Source organism: Myotis davidii, unplaced genomic scaffold, assembly GCF_000327345.1.
Source record: "Myotis davidii unplaced genomic scaffold, ASM32734v1 scaffold258, whole genome shotgun sequence".
Taxonomy (NCBI): Eukaryota; Metazoa; Chordata; class Mammalia; order Chiroptera; family Vespertilionidae; genus Myotis; species Myotis davidii.
Window position 1 is genome coordinate 70468 of NW_006289293.1, and position 21875 is coordinate 92342.

At 35.4% G+C, this 21875-nt stretch overlaps 1 protein-coding gene across 1 annotated transcript in view; it reads right to left on the reverse strand.

Annotated features, from left to right (window-relative positions):
* Nucleotides 1–13717: 13717 nt before the first annotated feature.
* Nucleotides 13718–21875, reverse strand: part of DACH2 (dachshund family transcription factor 2) — a 452839-nt gene continuing 444681 nt past the window's right edge. The window contains exon 10 of the mRNA XM_006761453.1: nt 13718–14213. Coding sequence (XP_006761516.1) covers nt 14164–14213 — 50 coding nt within the window. The 3' untranslated portion in view covers nt 13718–14163. The remainder of the gene's footprint in view (nt 14214–21875) is intronic.

Consider the following 21875-nt stretch of genomic DNA (forward strand, 5'->3'; position numbering starts at 1 on the left):
GATGTCTGTTTGCAGGCTGGCTACAACCCCCAGCCACCGAAGCTCCCAGTGGAAGCTGGCTGGAAGCAGGTACCTAGGATTTATTTGTCTTGTATAATTGAAACTTTGTTGCCATGAATAGAGGTCACAGCCGGCTCAGGGTAGGGAAGCTTGGCTTCCTCCATCGCCTGGGCAACAAAGCCTCCTGCTTGCTCCAGCTTCTTGGCTGCCGGATGGCATCTTGGTTGGGTTAATTTGCATATAGTTGCTCTGATGGGCTGGTGGGCGTGGCTTAGGGCATAGCAAAGGTATGATTAATTAGCATCTTTGTCTTTTATTAGTGTAGATATATAAAATGTTGGCATAAAAAGGAAATCCTGACACTTGCCACAACTCATATGGACACTGTGTTAGGTGATATAAATCAGACAGAGAAAGAAGAATACTGTATGGTCTCATTTAGATATGAAATATATAAACAACAAAAAAAACCCACAATAATACTGGTACAGAATTTTAGTTACCAGAGGCAGGAGTTTGAGAGTGGACAAAATGGGTAAAGGTGGTCAAAAGGTAAAACCTTCCAGTTATAAGATAAATTAAGTCCTGGGGATGTAAGTTACAGCATGGAAACTATAAAACAAATAATTTTAGTTCTTGGGAAAAATATTTATGTACTCCATCCTGTTCCTTGTCAAAGTCTAATTCTGTAGTAATACTACTAGGCAACTGTTGATTTCCAAATGTAATATGTTCAAAAGTTTCATTAGTAATTTGGTTATTAAAAATGAAAAATACATTTTTCCTTATTAAGCTCATCATTTGAAATGGTTTAAGATAAACCAACAAAAATACAATTAAACTAATGGGATAACTGATCTATAGATAGAACCATCATCATTTAAAAACATTCAGCTACCTATCTAACAATCTTTCCCATAGGAAAAAATATTGACCTTATTATGAGTTCCATATTAGACCTAAAATATATAGCAAACAGTGTATTCTTATTAGCAGGATATTGAAGTGTTTCTCCCCTATTTCAATCTACTGAGAGATGTTTGCAGAAAATTGCATGGGTCTATAAAGGTCTTAGAGGTTCTAACTTTAGGGTTGGCTTGTAGAGTAGAATAGAGTTGGTAGGGGGTGGGTCAGTGTTCAGTGGCAACTTATCTTCTCAGGTGGCAGAACAGTCTACATCTAAAAGTAGCAAAAGATGATATACAAGATGGCTACACACAACTATTCCCAGAGCCAAACTGGATATACAGGTAAATTAAAGAGAAATCAACCTGAATGACCAAAGTGAAGGTCAGCTGAACAGGAGTATTATGCCTAATGATTTACAGAAGAAGTTACATAGAGACTGGTAAGAAGGGTCCCAAACAAGATGAACACAAAAAGACCAACACCAAGACACATCATAATTAAATTGGTACACATTAACTACAAAGTAAGAATCTTAAAGGCTGCCAGAGAGAGAGAGAAAATTACCTACAGAGGATCTCCCGTTAGAATATCAACTGATTTCTCAACAGAAACACACCAGGACAGAAGGGAATGGAATGAAATATACAAAGTGATGCAAAGCAAGGGACTGAATCCAAGAATACTATACCCAGCAAGGCTATCATTCAAAATTGAAAGTGGAATCAGGAGCTTCACAGATAAAAAAAAAAAAAAATTAAGGGAGTTTATTACCACCAACCAGAAATGCAAGAAATGCTAAAGGGACTGCTGTAAAAAGAAGAACTAGAAAGGCAAGAAGGAACGTGAACGTAAAGAATAACAATGGCAACAAATGAGTACTTAGCAATAATAACATTAAATATAAATGGATTAAATGCTCCAATCAAAAAAACACAGGGTAGCTGAATGGATAAGAAAATATGGCCCATATATTTGCTGTCTGCAAGAAACCCATTTCAGAACAAAGGGTTCACAGAGGCTGATAGTGAAGGGATAGAAAAAAAAAATTTTAGGCAAATGGAAATGAGAAAAAAGCTGGAGCTGCAATATTTATATCTGACAAAATAGACCTCAAAGTAAAGGCCATAACAAGAGATAAGGAGGGCCAATTCATAATACTAAAGGGATCAATTCAACAAGAAGATATAACTCTGGTAAACATATATGCACCAAATACAGTAGCACCCAAATGAATAAAAAATCTTCTGGAAGATATCAAGGGAGAGATCGATAGCAATACAGTCATAGTAGGGGACTTTAATACCCAACTGAAACCACTGGATAAATCCTCTAAACAAAAAATCAGCAAAGAGACATCAATCCTAAATGATGCACTAGATCAGATGAAATTAACTGACATCTTTAGAACATTTCACCCCAAAGCTACAGACTATACATTGTTCTCAAGTGCACATAGGACATTTTCAAATACAGACCACATATTGGGACACAGGCAAAGTCTCTTCAAATTCAAGAAGATAGAAATCATATCAAGCATCTTCTCAGATCACAATGGCATAAAATTAGAAATCAACTGCAATAAAAACAATGGGAAAAAAGCAAACACTTGGAGGCTAAATAGAATGATATTAAACAATCATTGGGTTACCAAAGAGATAAAAGAAAAAAGAAAAAGCATCTGGAAACAAATGACAATGAAAGCACAATAATTCAAAATCTATGGGACACAATGAAAGCAGTCCTGAGAGGGAAGTTCATAATTCTACAGGCCTACCTCAAAAAAATGCTAATAAATTTTATAACCTTTAAACTTAAAGAATTAGAAATAGAGCAACAAGAAAATCCACAGTATCCAGAAGAAAGGCAATAATAATAAAGATCAGAGCAGAAATAAATGACATAGAGACAAAAATAGAACACAAATGATCAATGAAACCAAGAGCTGGTTCTTTGAAAACATAAACAAGATTGATGAACCTCTAGCCAGGCTCACCAAGAAACAAATAGAGAGGGCCCAAATAAACAAAATCAGAAATGAAAGAGGTTAAGTAAAAACTGACCCCACAGATATATAAGGGATGGTAAAAATACTACAAACAACTTTACTCCAACAAACTGGACAACCTCGATTAAATGGACATTTTCCTAGAATAATACAAACTTCCAAAACTCAATCAGGAAGAATAAAAAGACTTGCATAGGCCAATAATTACTGATGAAATTGAAATAGTAATCAAAAAGTTTCCAGCGAACAAAAGCCCTGGACCAGATGACTTCACAGTGGAGTTTTACCCAACTTTCAAAGAAGAACTAAAACCAATCCTTCTTAGACTATTCCAAAAAATTCAAAAGGAAGGCACACTTCCAAGCTCTTTCTATGAAGCCAACATTACCCTAATCCCAAAACGAGATAAGACACTGCAAAGAAAGAGAATTATAAGCCAATATCCCTGATGAGCACAGATGCTAAAATCCTCAACAAAATTTTAGCAAACTGGATCCAGCATTCCATAAGAAAGATCATACACTATGACCAAGTGGGATTCATTCCAGGGATGCAAGACTGGTACAATATCCACAAATCAATAAACGTGATACATCACATAAACAAATTGAGAGATAAAAATCACATAGTCATATTAATTAATGCAGAAAAGGCATTTAACAAAGTCAAACACCCTTTTTTGATAAAAATGCTCAGCAAAGTGGGAATAGAGGGATCTCAACATAATAAAAGCCTTATATGGCAAACCTACAGCCAACATCATACTCAATAGGAAAAAAAACTAAAACCATTTCCCCTAAAAACAGGAATAAAACAGGGATGCCTGCTTTCGCCACTCCTGTTCAATATAGTACTGGAAGTGCTAGCCACAGTGATCAGACAAGGAGAAGAAGCAAAAGGCATCCCAATTGGAAAAGAAGAAGTAAAATTGTCATTATTCACAGATGACATGATACTGTATATAGAAAACCCTAAAGACTCCATCAAAAAACTACTAGACTTAATAAATGTATTTGGCAATGTAGCAAGATACAAAATTAACACCGAAAAATCTATGGCATTTTTACACCCCAATAGTGAACTTACAGAAAGAGAGATTCAAAAGCAATCCCATTTACATATCAACCCTAACAGAAGGCTTTCTGATCTGTTTTCCCAAGCCAAGGTGGCCCCACCCTGCTGAGCCCAGTTATACAGGGGAGAGAGAACCCCACTGAGAGATGGGATCTTCTGAGAATGTCTAGGTCTCTGATGGTGCATCTGTGGAGCAAAGGAGAGGAGAAGAGCTTGCCCCCTCCCACAGGGTCAGCTGTAACCACCCCCAACAGAAGACTGCCTTGATTTGTTTTCCTAAGACTCAGTGGATCCACTTTTCTGAGCTTAGCTCAGTGGGAGGAAGAGAATGCTGCTCAGAGCTGGGACTTCTAGAGTGGGTCTTCCTCAGAGGCTGCAGTATGGAGCTTGAATGGACAGACTATGCAACTGAGGGGAGGTATGGAGAATCTAGCAGAGATTGGGTGGTATGACTCTAGAGTAGGGGCCACATTCACCCCATTGAGAGCATGACCTTGCTTTCTCCAATTATAAGACCCTATAGCTTCATCCTCTTGACATGGTTGCTCCACACTACCAAACTTGAGCTGAGAGGAAGTATCAATGGAGTATGGGTAGCTTGGACCCCACTCTACAGTATTTCCTCATAAGACTCTGGAGGAAGTCCATACAACTTCGGGGGCAGGGGGTGGAATAGCCAAAAGGTGGATTTTGACCTCAGGGAGATTTTGACCTCAGGGAGACTTGGACTTTTATTGATCTGCTCTGCAGATCAGAGCTTCGGGAAACTGATTCATGTATACAATGTGGCCCATCCTCCACACACCCAGGCCCAGTAGACATAACTACAAACAGTAAATAGTCTAGAGGCTCCATACCAGTATATCAAGGCTGATTACCCACAACATCTGACATTGACCTGAAGCAGAGCCTTAGCCAAGTGGGTCCAGACCCAACACAACCAGTGGGGGGATTCAAATCTCACCAGAACTTGACCCAACTACCCACACAAATGGTACAGCCAAAGGGGAACCAAAGCAGGAACCAGAAACTGCTGGAAACAACTCTGTCTTGGGGGTGGAGGGACAACCCTGAACAGTGACTCATACACTGTGAACAAAGTCTGTTCTTATGGATAGCCAACCTGAGGGTTAACTCCAAACTCAAATGGGTCAATAACATTCAAGGCTCAACTACAAGTGGCAGTTGGCACATAATCCACAAAAGAAATATTCCTGGAGCACCTTGCTCAGATGATCAGAAGATTGAGCCACTGAGACCCACGATGTATCTACATCAGAAAGCCCTCAAAATGAGTTGAAAATCATAGCAGATTTATCTAATTCACAGAGAAAAACACAAAAAGGTAGACAAGATGGAAAGACAAAGAAATATGTCTCAAATGAAAACAACGAGAAATCCCCAGAAGAATAATTAAATGAAATGGAAGCAACCAAGATACCAGATGCAGAGTGTAAAATGATGGCTATAAGGATATTCAAAGACCTGAGGAGAAGAATGGATAATCTTAGAGAGATGTTAAACAGAGATAGTAAGCATTAAAAGTGACATAGAAAAGATACAAATGCAACTCAGAAATAAAGAATACAATATCTGAAATGAAGAACACACTAGAAAGAATCAATAAGTTAGATAAAGTATATAATTTAAGCAGCAATTTAGAGGAAAAGATAAAAGTAAGCACCCAAGCAGTGCAACAAAAAGAAAAACGAATAAATTAATGAGGAAAGTTTAAGGGACCTTTGGGACAAAATGTGAAATGACATTCACATTATAGGGGTGCCAGGAGATGAGAGTAAGCAAGAGATCCAGAACTTGTTTGAAAAAATAATGCCTGAAAACTTCCTTAATCTGGTGAAGGAAAAATTCACACAGGTTCAGGAAGCTCAGAGATTTTCAATCAGATTGTACCCAAATAGGCCCATACCAAATCATCATAATTCAAATGGCAAAGGTTAAAGCCAAAGAGAGAATCTTAACAGCAGCAAGAGAAAAACAGTAACTTACAAGGGTGTTCCAATAAGGCTATGGGCTGATTTCTCAACAGCAACATTTTAGGCCAGAAGGTATTGGCATAAAATATTCAAAGTGATGAAAAGCAAGGACCTGCAACTAAGATTACTCTATCCAGCAAGCCTATATTTAAACTTGAAGGTGAACTAAAGAACTTCTCAGACAAACAAAGTAGTTCATTACCAACAAAAAATATTACAAGAAATGTTAAAGGTCCTGCTTTAAGAAGAAAAATCCCCAAAGAATTATTAAGAGGGGAACCTGGTGTAAACAATAAGATGACAATAAATACATACCTATCAATAATAACCTTAAATGTAAGTGAATTAAATGTTCCAATCAAAAGACATAGGATAGCTGAATGGATAAGGAAGCATGACCTGTATATATGCTTCTACAAGAGACCCACATCAGAATAAAATATACACAGACTGAAAATGAAGGAATGGGAAAAATATTCCATGAAAATGAAAATGGACAAAATAACACTTGGGATAAAGATAATTTTATCAGACCAAATAGATTTTAAAATAAAGTCCATAATTAGAGACAAAGAAGGACATCACATAATACTAAAGGGATCAATTGAGAAAAGAGGATATAACTAACCTCTTTATATTAGGGGGGAGACTGACAGTAACACAGTCATAGTAGGGAATTCTAACACCCCACTGTCTTCAATGAATATGTCTTCCAGAAAAAAATACCAATAAGGAAACAGTGACCTTAAATGATACACTAGAATGGATAGACTTAATAAATATTTATAGAACATTTTATTTCAAAGAAGCAGAAATTACTTTCTTTTTACATGCACATGGATCAGTCTCTAAGAGACCACGTGTTAGAACATAAATCTTAATTAATTCAAGAAGATTAAATTTATATCAAGCATATTTATAACCACAATGGTATGAAACTAGAAATTACAGCAACAACAAAAACAATTGAAAAACACTTAAACAGATCAAGGAAATCAAGAAGGAAATTGATAGCTACCTGTAGAAAAATAAAAATGAACACATAACAAACTCAAACTGATGAGACACAGAAAAGAAGTTTTGAAAGGGAAATTCATAGCATTACCGGCTTACCTAAAGAAGAAGAAAAATCTCAAGTAAATAATATAATAATACATCTTAAAAACCTCTGAAAAGAACAATAAACAAAACCCAGAGTATGTAGAGGTAAGGTTATAATAAAGATTATAGTGAAAATAAATGGCATAGAAACAAAAAAACCAATACGAAAGTTCAATGAAACCAAGACCTGATTCTTTGAAAGATAAGTAAGATTGAAAAACCTTTAATCTGACTCATCAAGAAAAAAAGAGAAGACCCGAATAAATAAAATCAGAAATGAAAAAGAAGTAACAACTGACACCACAGAAATACAATGAATTTTAAGAAAATAATATGAACAACTATATGTCAACAAATTGGACAACCTAGTTGAAATGAATAAATTCCTAGAAACATGCAATCTTCAAAGCTATATCAGGAAGAATCAGAAAATCTGAATAGACCAATTACAACTAATGAAATCAAAGCACTAATAAAAAAATTGCCAACAAAATAATTCCTGAACCAGATGGTTTCACAGGTGAATTTTACCAAACAGTCAAAGAAGAACTAATACATATCCTCTTCTAACCATTCCAAAAAATCCAAGAAGTGGGAAGACTTCTAAGCTCATTTTGTGAGTCCAGCATTATCCTAATTCCACAACCAAATGAAGATACCACAATAAAAGAATATAATAGGCCAATATCTCTAATTAATATCCATGCTAAAATCCACAACAAAATATTACCAAACCTAATTCAGCAATACATTGAAAGGATCATACACCATGATCAAATGGGATTCATTCAGAAGATGCAAAGTTGTTACAATATGCACAAATCACATAAACAAAATGAAGGATAAAAATCACATGATAATATCAATAGATGTAGAAAAAAGTATTTTATAAAATCTATCCCCACGTTTATGATAAAAACTCTCAACAAAGTGGGTAGAGGAATCATACCTCCATCTCATAAAGGCCATGTATGAGCAGCCTACAGCCAACATCATACTCAATGGGCAAAAACTAAAACTTTTCCTTTCAGATCAGGAGCAAGACAGTGAAGGCTGCTTTTACCACTCTTGTTCAACCTAGGACTGAAAGTTCTAGCCACAGCATCTGACAAAAATAAGAAATGAAAGGCATCCAAATTGGAAAAGAGGAAGTAAAATTGTCATTACTCACAGATGACATGGTAGTGCACATAGAAAACCCTAAAAGATTCCACCAAAAAGTATAAGAACAGAAATATATTGAATTTAGTAATGTAACAGGATACAAAATTAATATTCATAGGTCATTGGCACTTTTATACATCAATAATGAATTACCAGAAAGAGCAATTGAGAAAAAAATCCCATTTACTACTGCAACCACACAAAAAATGGTACCTTGGAATAAATTACACCAAGGTGGTAAGACCTGTACTCAAAAAAGTTATAGGAATTTGTCCATTTCCTCCCACAAAGGAGGAAAGATTATACAATTAAGTAAAGACAGTCTCTTCAATAAATGTTGTTTGTAAAATTAGACAGATATATGCCCCCCCAAATGAAACTTGAACACCAACTTACATCATAACACAAGAATAAACTCAAAAGGGTAAGACTTAAATGTAAGTTGAGAAACCATAAAAAATCTTAGAGGAAAATATAGGCAGTGAAATATCAAACATCCCTCAAAGCAATATTTTTGCCAATATATATCCATGGGCAAGGAAAAGAAAGAACAAAATAAACAAATGGAATATCAAACTAAAAAGCTTTTTTAAAAATATATTTTTATTGATTTCATAGAGGAAGAGAGAGGGAGAGACAGAAACACCAATGATGAGAGAGGCTCATTGATCAGCTGCCTCCTACATGCCCCCCCCCGCCCCCCACTGATCGAGCCTGCAAACTGGGCATGCATCCTGGCCAGGAATCAAACTGTAATCTCTTGTTTCATAGGTCGATGCTCAATCACTGATCCATGCTGGCCAGTCCAAACTAAAACGCTTTTGTACAGAAAAAGAAAACATCAATAAAATGAAAAGGGGGCCCACTGAATGGGAAAATATATTGCCAATGATACATCTGATAAGGGGTTAATTTCCAAAATGTATATAAATAACTTATTCAACTCAATACCAGGAAGATAAACAACCCAATTTTTTAAAAGGGCAAATAACCTGAATAGGCACTTTTCCAAAGAGGATATATGAAAAATTGCTAAATATCATTAACCCCCAGAGAGATGCAAATGAAAAGCACAGTGAGCTATAACCTCACACCTGCCAGAATGGCTATCATCAATACATCAACAAACAACAAGTGCTGGCAAGGATGTGGAGAAATGGGAACCCTCATATACTGTTGGTGGGACTGCAGACTAGTGCTGCTACTGTGAAAAACAGTATGGAGTTTCCGCAAAAACTTAAAACGGAACTTCCTTATGATACAGAGATCCCATTTCTGGGAATATATCCAAAGAAACCTGAAACACAATTTGAAAGAATGTATGCATCCCTATGTTCATTGCAGTGTTGTTTACAATAGCCAAGATCTGGAAACAGCCCAATTTCCCATCAGGAGATTAGTGGATAAAAAAAGCTGAGATACATTTACACAATGGATACTACATGGCCATAATAAAGAAGGGAATATCACTTATTTCACTTAGTATAATACATGGAGAGTATTATGCTAAGTGAAATAATCCAGTCAGAGAAAGACAAGTACCATAGGATTTCATTTATATGTTGAATTAATGAACAAAGTAAATTAACAAACAAAATAGAAACAGATTCATAGTGTTACTATAGGACATGTAACTGTCTCTCTCCATACCCCACTGCTTTTTGATTAATCTCCTAGATGTAGAAATATTGGATGGTGGGTTCCTGTTATACTCTCATTGCTTTTTACTCAAACTTTCCTATAATTTATTCCCATCTTAAGTTATCAAATCTTATCTCCCATTATATCAGGGAATTTTTTTTACTTCCTTATAGTGTATTCTTTACTGTTCCAAGGACAGTACACACTAATCTAATTTCTTACTCTTAGTGTGTTCGCTAGTGCTGATATCTTATTTTCACTTTTTAGTCCTAAGTTCCACTTGTTCTCTAGAGTACTAGTCAAGTTAAATAATGCTGACCCATTATTTGTACATATAACATGTTCTCTCTCTTTTACCCTTTACTCCATACATATTTGGGACTTAATTATTTAGCATTTATAGTGACTTCTAATTGTTTATATCATAAACACTGTTGCTTCAACTGCATTGGAAGTTTCTTGGTATATAAAGAATTATTTTCAATGTTAGACATTGAATTGTACCTAAATACTTGTTTTTAATTATCCCTTTTGACTAATTAAGATAGATTTTTTTGGTATGTTCCTGTTGCTCTGGAATTTTAAAAATCTTCACATCCTATTAACTTCAAATGGCATAGCAGTCCAAGAGCCAATATCTATCAGATTTTTTAGAATAAATTTTACACAAAGTATTATGAGGTTGAACTTGGTTTTTTAAAAAGTCATCCAAAGGTGAAGAAATATTCCCTCAATCATAACATAATGGAATATCATGCCATGCCTGAAAAGTTTATTAGTTAACTTCAACTACATTTGTGCTTATTGTAGTGTGTACTAATCACCATACTTTCTGATTCAATTAAGTGAGGGAAGTTGTTGAGAATAGGGAAATTACAAAGATTTTAATAAATATGCTTGATAACTTAGGCAGCATTACCATTGCTAAATCAGCACATTTACCTTACTGGAATTTCTGCTTTCCTTACTTATAATGTATCAGGACTTAAAACAGGGTCCCAGGTCTGTATTCTCAGTTCTTCTATCCTTTAGTTTAAAACTAGAAACTTTAGAGGGTTGAAATGCAACTCAGATAAGGTATAAAAAAAGGAAAACTCTTATATGGCCAGGATGAGGTTGATAAAGAGGACTTATTGTTTAAATCATTAAAGAATTCAAGGCTGGGGAGGGTTGGGGGGCAGGAGGGAGGGGAGTAAGAGATCAACCAAAGGACTTGTATGCGTGCATATAAGCATAACCAATGGACATAAGACACTGGGGGATAGGGGAGGCTAGGGGACTGTCAAGGGCGGGGGAGAAAAATGGACAGATATGTAATACCCTTTGTAATACTTTAAGCAATAAAAAAAAGAATTCAAGTAAATTTTTTTTAAATGTTCAGATTTGATTTAGTAATTCATCAATAAATAAAAGCAGATGTATTTTGTGTGTATATACTGGGTTTATGACACATGTATGCATACGAGTGTTAATAGGGATAAAACTCTGCTGATTTGTTTTACATTACCTGTGACATATGAATAATTTCCATCATTTTAAATAAGGAGCTGCTTATATGTGTGTGATTTGGGGTTTTCCTCCATCAAGTTTATGTTGAAGTGGCAAAACTTCGGTGGTTCAATATTAATTCTGACCTTTGTAATATTGAGAGCTATCTAGCAAAAGAAGTAGCCCCTTGTCATTATAATCATTAGAATAGTAATTGTGTGTCAACCTTTGAGATATGAGACTACTGATGGTCTTCCTAGACCCTCCTACTCACTCCATAATCTAAAATTCAATTATAAGTTATTTTTGGAATACCATTCTCAGAGACACTTTTCCGTGAGTAAGAAGGCACAACTTGAAGTTTGTTGGTAGAGTGGGGCTTTTATTGTCAAATCCCTTAAGATATATATTAGTTAGTTGAAAAGAGTGATAATTGAATCCCCAAAATGGTTAGGTGCTTTGATTTAGTATGGGAAGACTTCCTTAAACTACAATTGTAATTACAGATGAAGATAATATGAGTATGTCTGAAGGTGGGAGCAGTTGTGTTCCACCACTACCTCATAAGCAGTGAACATAAGATTAGAGTCCCTGAAGTTTGTGTGAGGCTGATCTAGCCACAGTTTCAGGGTAAATATAAACTATATTCTCCAGAGAGAATGCAAGGGAAATGGTGTAACATTGGTCCTCCCAACCTTAGAAGAAGGTTTATACCTGAGAAAGAATTGATATACAGTGAAACCACTACCCTACAATGAATATATATTTCTATCCTACCCAGACTATTTTTTAAGGCTAAGATTATTATTATGTTGGAGGAGAGAGGAAGTGCTGAGGAGGAGGATATAGAAGTGTGGTCAAAGTGTTTCATTGAAATGGCAAGCAATCCTCCAGCAGGAAACATGGTAGTGCAGAGTGGGCTTCACTCCCAGTATTTTCCTTGCTGTTTCTCTAAATGGGCCAATGAACTGGACTCCAAACAACTAGGAGATTCCTTTTTTAAATATATTTTATTGATTTTTTCAGAGAGGAAGGGAGAAGGATAGAGTTAGAAACATCAATGAGAGAGAAACATCGATCAGCTGCCTCCTGCACACCTCCAGGATGTGCCCACAACCAAGGTACATGACCTTGGCTGGAATCGAACCTGGGACCCTTCAGTCCACAGGCCGATGCTCTCTCCACTGAGCCAAACCAGTTAGGGCAACTAGGAGATTCTTATGGTTGCTTCCATGTCCCAAGAAGTCCTAGCCATCATTCGACCCAGAATCAAATCACCCCCATAAACGTTAATATAGTGTGGATAACTACTACCAGATGAGGCTAAACCACAGACAGTATTGGGTACCTGAATCCCTGAGAATTGGGGAACTAATGACACAGGCTCCCTCTGGTTATTAGATTAAGCATTCAATAATGTAATATTACATATCATATGCTTGACTATTTGGTACCCTGCTTATTGTGCTGTTTGTGGAGGGCATACTACCAGAGCAGGCTTGCTTAGCCAACAACAATAGCTTGTAGTCTTTTCAGGACTCTTAAAATTTCCATAAATGAGGATGGTGAAGAAAGAAGTGATGGTGTGGGAAACATCTGTGGAATTAAGCAACATGGTTTCAAACTAGAAGACTCAAAGTTTTTGCCTGACTAGCTAGAAGCACTGTGAGATACAATATACTAATATCTTTCACAAGATAAGGTGAGGAGTGGAAATGCTACTGTGTAGAAAAAACTGAGAAGCTCCTTGGTGAACCAGAATTTGGGTGGACTTCAGAATTTTAGTGGAAATGAACCAAAGAAGTGGTGCAGACAGATTAGGTAAATTGTAAGGCAAGGCTATGACATTAGGTACTTAAAAAAAATATCTAGCCTTGATTTTTATTAGGTATAATAGATATTATGGTGTACAGGGAGACCTAGAATTTCTTTGTGTCAGAGTAGATATATGATCCTTTCTGTTTGTTTGTTTGTTTATTTTCTCCACTGAAGTTGGTTTGAGAAGAAACATTTTAGTAAAAAACAGAAGACTTTTCAATCTTGATTCACCACATTTTTCCTGATTCCCCATATAAACCTTCCTCCTAGAAGCAGGTTCACTAAACATACAACCAGAAATAGGAAATCTTGTGTGATTCAATAGAACAATTGAGGACAATACTATTGGCTTATTTAAACAGCTGAACTGAAATAAGATGTAAGTTCATATTTGTTTGAAAGTAACCAAACCAGTGGAAGTTTTCCAAATGCTTTCCTAGTTCTTATATTTTCATTTTGCTTTATGGCTCTTCTTCAATGACTGTAGTTGGCAACTTGAAAATAAAAACTCAATGACAATCGACAAAGTCAAAATGCTTTTATTTATACTGAAGTTTAGCAAGTACATTTTTTAAACAAAGAAGTTGTACTTTAACTTAATATATCATAGAACAGAGAAACATACATATAAATTTCTAGTCTCTAACACAATACCACATTTTTTTCTTTTAAAGACAAAAGGCCAAGCTGAAGTGAACATAGAAAAGCATCAAATATGGTCAGGTTACTTAAACCATGAGAATTTAGCTCATAGTCTTAAACTGGTCAATCTAATGTGAGGACAAGTTCACATCATTACTTTTAAAATGCACACACATTCCTTTTTTATAAATCAATTTAGACTGAAGAGCTGTTTTAGTAAACAAAGTGTTGCTGATAAACATAACTGAAATAACTCCATGCTGTGGAGTTTCAGAGATAAGTTGTAATCACAAGCATCTTCATTTATGTAAAGCCAGCGAGGACCTTTCAGGCTGAATAAAACAGTTGTGACATTGCTAAACAGTAACAGTTACCTCCTTGAAAGAAAAAAAAAGAAGAAAGAAAGAGAGAGAGAGAGAGAGAGAGAGAGAGAGAGAGAGAGAAGAAGAAGAAGAAGAAGAAGAAGAAGAAGAAGAAGAAGAAGAAGAAGAAGAAGAAGAAAGAAAGAAAGAAAGAAAGAAAGAAAGAAAACAAGTTAGTTCTTCTGAGTAATAATTCTGATACGTGCTTAAAAACACTAAATTTCTATCTCCAGAAACCTAAATGATCTGATGTAACTAGCTTGGTTTATTATTGGTAAAATTTTAAATTTCTTAACATTTCTATATGTTAATATGCCAGTTTTCAAAGATGTCTCAAGTTTCATGTTACAGCTTTTCTTTCCACAGCACTGGAGACATAGAAGACTGATGGTTCTTTTCATAAACTGTGTTGTCTCTAGCTATCTACATTACTTTGGCTTTTGTACATAATGGTATATTTGAGATCCCTAGGCTTTACCAAAACAGAGAGAAAGGAGTATCCGTTCATGAAGTAAGATAATGACTTATTTGTACATTTAGAATTTCCTCTCCCCAGGTTAACCTTGAAACTGTGTATATTGCATGAAGGGAGAATAGGTCTGATTATTATTTTAATCAGTGTTTAATCAAACCAGTATCTATTTAAATGTTGGTAATCAAAAGAATGCATACCACTCTAGAGTTAGAAAATATTTGATGGTGTGGGTAAAACTATAATTGAAAAAAATTTCAAAAAATGATTCTACCTTTTTTTGTCTAACCTTGCTCTCTTCCAGAGGCATGGGTTATGGCTTGAGTTTCTAGCCAGCAACCTCATAAAAATTGGTCACAAAAGAAAATCCAGAAAAGAAAGTGTGGATGATCAGTACAAATCCATCACCCATGCTTAAGAAATACTAAAAACCTATGTGTGTTAAATATATCATCTTCACATATAAAGGAGATTTGAATTATCATTGTTGAACTGATATGTCTACTCTAAAATATTAGTTCAATCTCGTCAAAACAGCATTGTCAGGAGGAAAATATATCCCTTTTAAGCCTTGTGTATAATATATTTAAAATAGTTATTCTTTTGTGTAGAAGGTATTACGGGGTGTCAGGGGAATTTTGTGGAGAGTACCACTGAGTCAAAAATAAAGATGTGGTAAGGAGTAGAAGAAAAAAGGAACTTGTGTTTATGTTGGTCAGATGGCCTGGAGGGTCAGGCTTCATTAGAAGGCAACCAGTCAAAGAGCCTATGGAATTCACCTGAACTTTTCCAGTGACCAGAAGAAAACAAAACCTAAATTTTTGGAAACTGTCTAGTCATCAGCCACAGCCAGAGAATTGTTCAGACTCCCGAGTGGCATCTGAGAATACTCATTCTGATAAAATTCACCAGATAGTTGCTCAGTTTTCCAGTCTACCTCATCTTCTGTATACAAAGCCTAAATGTCAAAGGACAGTTCTTCAACATCAAATGGCAGACAGTCATTTTACCATGATTCAAGATGTACAATGTAGCTAAAGCTTAAATCATGCCATACAAATTGTGAACATTACAAATGTGAAAGCAATGAAAAAACAAAAATAAATCCTGTAAAAAATGTACATAAATATAGAACAAATGACAAAAAGCAATCATCATTTGTCATTTAGAAAAAAATGAAATTTCTGAAAATCTCCCTCCTTTTTATTTTTAATTATACTTCTTCTTTTTAAAAAAGACAAGCATTTCTGTTCACATCCTTCATCAAATGTGTCAGTTTATAAGGCCTATCAGGAACTCTTCCCACAGCAGCTCAAAAAATCCAAAGAAAAACTAGGCCAGCAAAAAGAAGACAGTATCAATATGAATGATTTTTTCTACCCAGAATACAATTAAATTGAGATTTCATAGTAACAAAACTTTTTCTCTTAACTTAGAGAATAGTAGCAAAATAGACTTTTGTGTAGCATGCTTTATAATGTTGACACAGATTCTGTTATTGTTTTACATATACCAAAGCAGAGTGATCATAAGGAGGAGCCAATATTGACCTGCTAACTGACACCGAATCTTGGAGCAATCTCTTAAGTTTACCACATTTCAATTTCAAAATGCATTTCAGCTATAATATGAGTGATTCATCATTTAGTAGTAGCTGTCAGAGTAAACTCCTAGATAAAACAAAAACATCTGGAAACATAAACAGAGGAGAGCTGTAGCTGAATATTAATCCAAACCTGGCATGCTCATTTCATTAGGAATAGAAAACAGCTAATTAGTAGTTAAATGTTTCATGTTTTTATGAGAGTTTGTACTTGAGCTCTAAACAGAGATGATCTAATATGAATTTTCGATGTAAACAAGATTAAATATCAAGAGGAGCAAGGAACAAAATTTCTCTGGAGGAATGTTAGGGAGCTTAGGAACTTACAAGGAGTGACACAGACATTTGTGGAGAACTGACAGAGTTTATTGCTTTAAAATTTATTAGATAAGTAAAAGGGGGAATTTGATACACATAAATGTGACCATTGTAAAAATAAAAATGAAAGCCCAAACAGTCCTTCCCTTAGCACAGTACTGCCTGACATAGGCAAACCCCATGACACAGGAGATGAGCCTCTGCTGATCATTTGAGTTATCTCCAAAGGGCCACACCTGACAGTACCAAATTTAAGTGTGAGACTTGCCTTCTGTGGTATATAGCTGAAGCTAATGCAAAGGAAAACGCTAAAATCAGGTGTCATAAAGGCCAGAAGAAAACACATGAGTATTTGTTATAGTTCAACCAAAGTCAATTAAACATACCTATTTGTAAAAAGACATTAGTTTGTTTTTAAGTGATTTAGTTAACTTGAAAATGCTGTTCAATTTCCCATATAGTTCAATATATGCTGCTTGCTTATCAAGTAATGAGATATTTATGGTTGTTATATTTTAAATCATTAATCTGTGTTATTCAGTTCAGATATTTGGTATTAATACATTTAAAAAAAATAAATTTAAAAAATTATTTGCCTCAGTCCTCCATGGCTTATTTCTAATTTGCATTATTACACTGACTTCAGTTAAAGCAGCCCACTTACTCTATACAAGTAGACCTTCTACAGTCTGTAGAGAGCACCTGAAGCCAAATGCCTATGCCATAGAAGGAATTTCTTCAGATCATGGAACAACTGGAATGTCATATTGATATAAATGTAATATTTAGAAGTGTGTAGGGTAGGTGGCCATCTCAGCAGAAACTGCATGTAGTGCTACAGAGAACTGATTATTGTAGAATGGTTAAAACCTCAGTTGGCCTTTCACGTAAGATGAGTAGTGCTTCTGTTACAACAACTTAATTCTTAGAAAGATGTAAAAATAACAATGGATTACATTTCGCTTGTGTAAGAGGGGAACTCTAGACGGGGCATTAAATCTTTTTTGATCACTAGAGTAACATTTAACACATTGTAATACTGTTCTATTAGATTCTTCGGAAGCATAAAAATAATGAGGACAGGTATTAGCCATCAGCCTTTGGCCAAGTCTCCATTAAGTACTAGTAAACACTTAAAAATATGTGAGGCCATTTCCTGGATAATTCAAGCCAAACAACCCATTTGGTTCTAATCACTGGAACATTTTAGGCATCTTGCCATGTGTAGAGCAGAGAGTGAGCAATGGAAAATATCTATGATGCAACTGACCCATCATATCTGCCTTTCTCCTTTCTTATGCCCATACATTTTTCAATTGTTTGCTTGATGATAGCTTAATACAGAGGAAGCAGAATTGAAGATGGGATGAGATCAGAAAAGAATTAAAGGGGTATTTTTAGTAGCTTGAGTATGTGGTTATATCATTGCCTTCTTTACAGATTAGGGATGTGCTAGTAGAAAGGGATTGGTTGAGTTGCTCCACCATCAACAGATTAAAGGAAGAACTAGGCATGGTAATAACTACAAACTAGAGCTCTCTATATTCTCTTTGAGAGCACTACAAGCAACGTGTATCTTTTAGAAAGGTGAGCGCTAAAGCAGTCGTAACATATATTGATCATTTGCACAAATGAATTACCCCCTCACATAATTCCTGATAAATCCCAGGTCAGCCAGATTTAAAGCTATTTCATGGTAATCAGAGCTTGAAGTGGTTATGTCTACATTTTCATTTCTGTCATGTCATTTAGAAATAGCATTTTCTCTGTCTTAAAAATTATTTCACTTTCTTACCCAGTAAGATGTTGTGTGGATTAACATGATAATCTTTTTGAAGCACTATGAATTCCATGGAAGAAAGGGATTATAGAAGTGTAAAATATCAAAATTAATCATGATTATGATTATCTGCTAAAAATGTGGAAAGCCCATTCTCTAGTACATTTTTCCTGTACGTGCAAAGTTCTATTTACTGGTAGTGAACAAACAGTAATTGGCGGTTTCATGTTTTAAGAATTTGAGTAGGAATTCTTAAGAATTACACTAGATAAGCAGGCAACTGCTACAGCACCCTTTTCGCGCCTATGATCAGTTGGAGTTCTGGCATCAGTGTTCAGGCTGCAAAGAAAAAAATAAAAGACTATATCAAAATTTCATTCCAACAAAACACAGATCTAAAATCTACTCAATGAACTTCACTGTAAACCACAAACTGGCTTTATAGTATGTTGCTGTGCTATGTATGTCCAAGATTTTAATAAATCTGTGTACAATAAAAGTATTATTTTATTAGGCTTATTCCTTAATCATATATTCATTGATGTGAGTCTCATTCAATTAAAAATGAAATTATACAAAAGCGAGCAAACTGTAGATTTACAGTAGTTTAAACTTAACCTTAATCTCTGGGGTGATATTGACAATATAAAAGTGGTGTAAATGATATTCCTTCACTCTAAAATATGCTTATGAGCCCCTTGTGCATGTTCTACTGCTTTACAACCTGCAGTGAAATGCATAACTAGCTTAATAAGCAAGTCATCTGGAAAGGTTTTTTTTTTTTTTTTTTTTTTTATGACCTGCCTTAAAAAAATGCTAACAGAAATTTTTCAACTTAAAGGAAAGGAAGTTCACTAGCAAGATGATAACATAAGAAAAGATAAATTTATTGGTAAAGTTACTGTACTGACAAGTACAGAATATTGTATTATCTTAATGGAGGTCACAGACTGAAACATGAGTATAGATCCACACCATTTTCTCTGAGTCAAAATCTTTGTTAATGATTGCAATTTCCCCTGAGGATGCAATTTCCTTCCCTGACAGAATGGTTATTTAAAAGTAACTTCTTACTATTTATTTTTTAAAACTACCAATAAATGTGTCTATAATGTTTTAGGAAGGTTTAAATTTATGGTTAGAAAAAATTATTTTCCCTATCCAGGACTATGTTTTTTTTTGTGTTTTTTTTTTTTTTGCTCCCCCTCCCAAGTGTTTAATCACTTCTTATTCACTTTTATAAACAACATGATTTTCTTATCACAAGCATACTTTGGGCTATCAAACCTTTTTTTGAGGTAGCTAACTTATTCATGAACTAATGGCAATATTTTATACATGATTTTTTTTTCTGGTAATTTCTCAATCTTTCTCTCCAGGGAACAGCTTACAGATAACCCTGCTTCAACCAAATTTGGCCCCTCTGTTTGTAAAGACTCACAATCCCAGGAAAGATAATTCTATTGACCTAGCTCAGGTCAATCAAGCATGTTCACTATTTTTTAAAATACCACTCATCTTCTCTACCCGAATCCTGAATCAATTCAGAATAACACAAAGAAATAAGGCCAAAGAAGATGAAATATCATATGTATTATGGAGAAGTCTATATATGTGTGTGTGTTTGTGTATATATATATATATATATTTAAATTGAATGTATTGAGGTGACATCCTACCTAATAATAGACAAACATGGTAATGGGGTGGGACAGCGTGGCTCCTCTGTCACCCCAGCTTCCTCATCACAGCTCCCTTGGGGGCCTAAGCCTTTAATGGATATCCCCCAAGGTCTCCCTGGCTGCCAGAAGGATGTCTGACTGCACACTTAGGCCCGATCCCCCAGGAGTGAGCCTAAGTTGACAGGAGGACATCTCCCAAGGGGTCCTGGACTGCAAATGGGCTCAGGCCTGTCTGAGGGACCCTCCCCCGACTGAGTGCACAAATTTTTGTGCACCGGGCCTCTAGTTTGTTAATAAAATTATATATATTTCAGGTGCACAATCCTATAATACAATGTCTGTATATTGTATTGTGTGTTTACCATCCCAAGTCAAGTATCCTTCCATCACCATTTATCCCCCTTTACCCTCTCCTATTTCCACTCATGCCCCCTTCCCTCTGGTAATCACCATACTATTGTCTGTGTCTATGAGTTTTGTTTTTTAAATATGTTTATTAATTTTTAGAGTGAGAGGAAGGGAGAGAGATTGAAACATCAATGAGAGAGGAAAAGCATTGATTGGTTGCCTCCTGCATGCGCCCTACTGGGGATTGAGTCTGCAACCTGAGCACTGCCTTGACCAGGAATCCTACATAGTACTGGAGACCTCCTGGCTTCTGGCTGATGCTCTACAGGTAAACCACACTGGTGGGCTTTTTTTTTTTTTTTTTTTTTTTTTTAAGCAAAGAATTTTTAGATCCCAAACTGTTCCTAAAAGGGAAAAGACTGCCTTCTTAAGAACTTTTCTACTTCTGAATTCTTTACCTACCCAGTTCCCCAGCCCTCTTCCTCTCTGACAACTGTCACTCTATTCCGAATCTATGAGTTTGTTTCTGTTTTGTTTGTTATTTTGATTCATTAGATTCCAGGTATCAGTGAAAATATGTCAGTGTTTTCCCTATAAAAGGTTAAGATATATGGTTTCTCTATTAGGTGTAGTGCCAGTGGAGGAAATGGTGAGTAACATGAATCAAATTCTCCCAGGATTCAAATTATGCAACAGTTGTAAAATGTGCATATTTGGCAGATGCATTCATCTTTTTCACCCAGCATACAACCCAACTAAGTATTGCATTTTGTGTGTTTTTTAAAGTTCCTTAATTAGTGGTGTGTTTTAATTTTTAAGTGGATACTATATTATTTGGCATTAAGCAAGAACACACTAGAAAAATCATGTTTTCTAACCTGAAAAAAAAAAGAGATAAAACAATGTGCTGATTAATGCTCTACTTCAATCTTAGGTTCAATCCAAATTAAAATGCAATTAATTGCATAAACTCTACTTCCATTATGGAAACATTTTCAGAATGTGACATTCTCAGAACAAATGAACAACAGTAGTGAGATTAGTTTGAGGTAGTATTAATATGAAGCTACCAATTTGAGAATAGGAAAAGTAGGACATTGTACGATAAGGGCAGATAAAATAAAATAGTATTTGATTTCTCTTTGTCTAGAGCAGTGGTCGACAAACTCATTAGTCAACAGAGCCAAATATCAACAGTACAATGATTGAAATTTCTTTTGAGAGCCAAATTTTTTAAACTTAAACTATATAGGTAAGTACATTGTTATTAACTTAATTCAGGTACTCCTAAGGCTTAGGAAGAACCACACTCAAGGGGCCAAAGAGCTGCCTGTGGCTCATGAGCCACAGTTTGAGAAAAGCATGGATTTAAAGTCATTTTTCAGAAGGGTTGATTTCTTGCCCTAGCTGGTTTGCTCAGTGGATAGAGCATCAGTCGGCAGACTGAAGGATCCCAGGTTCGATTCCAATCAAG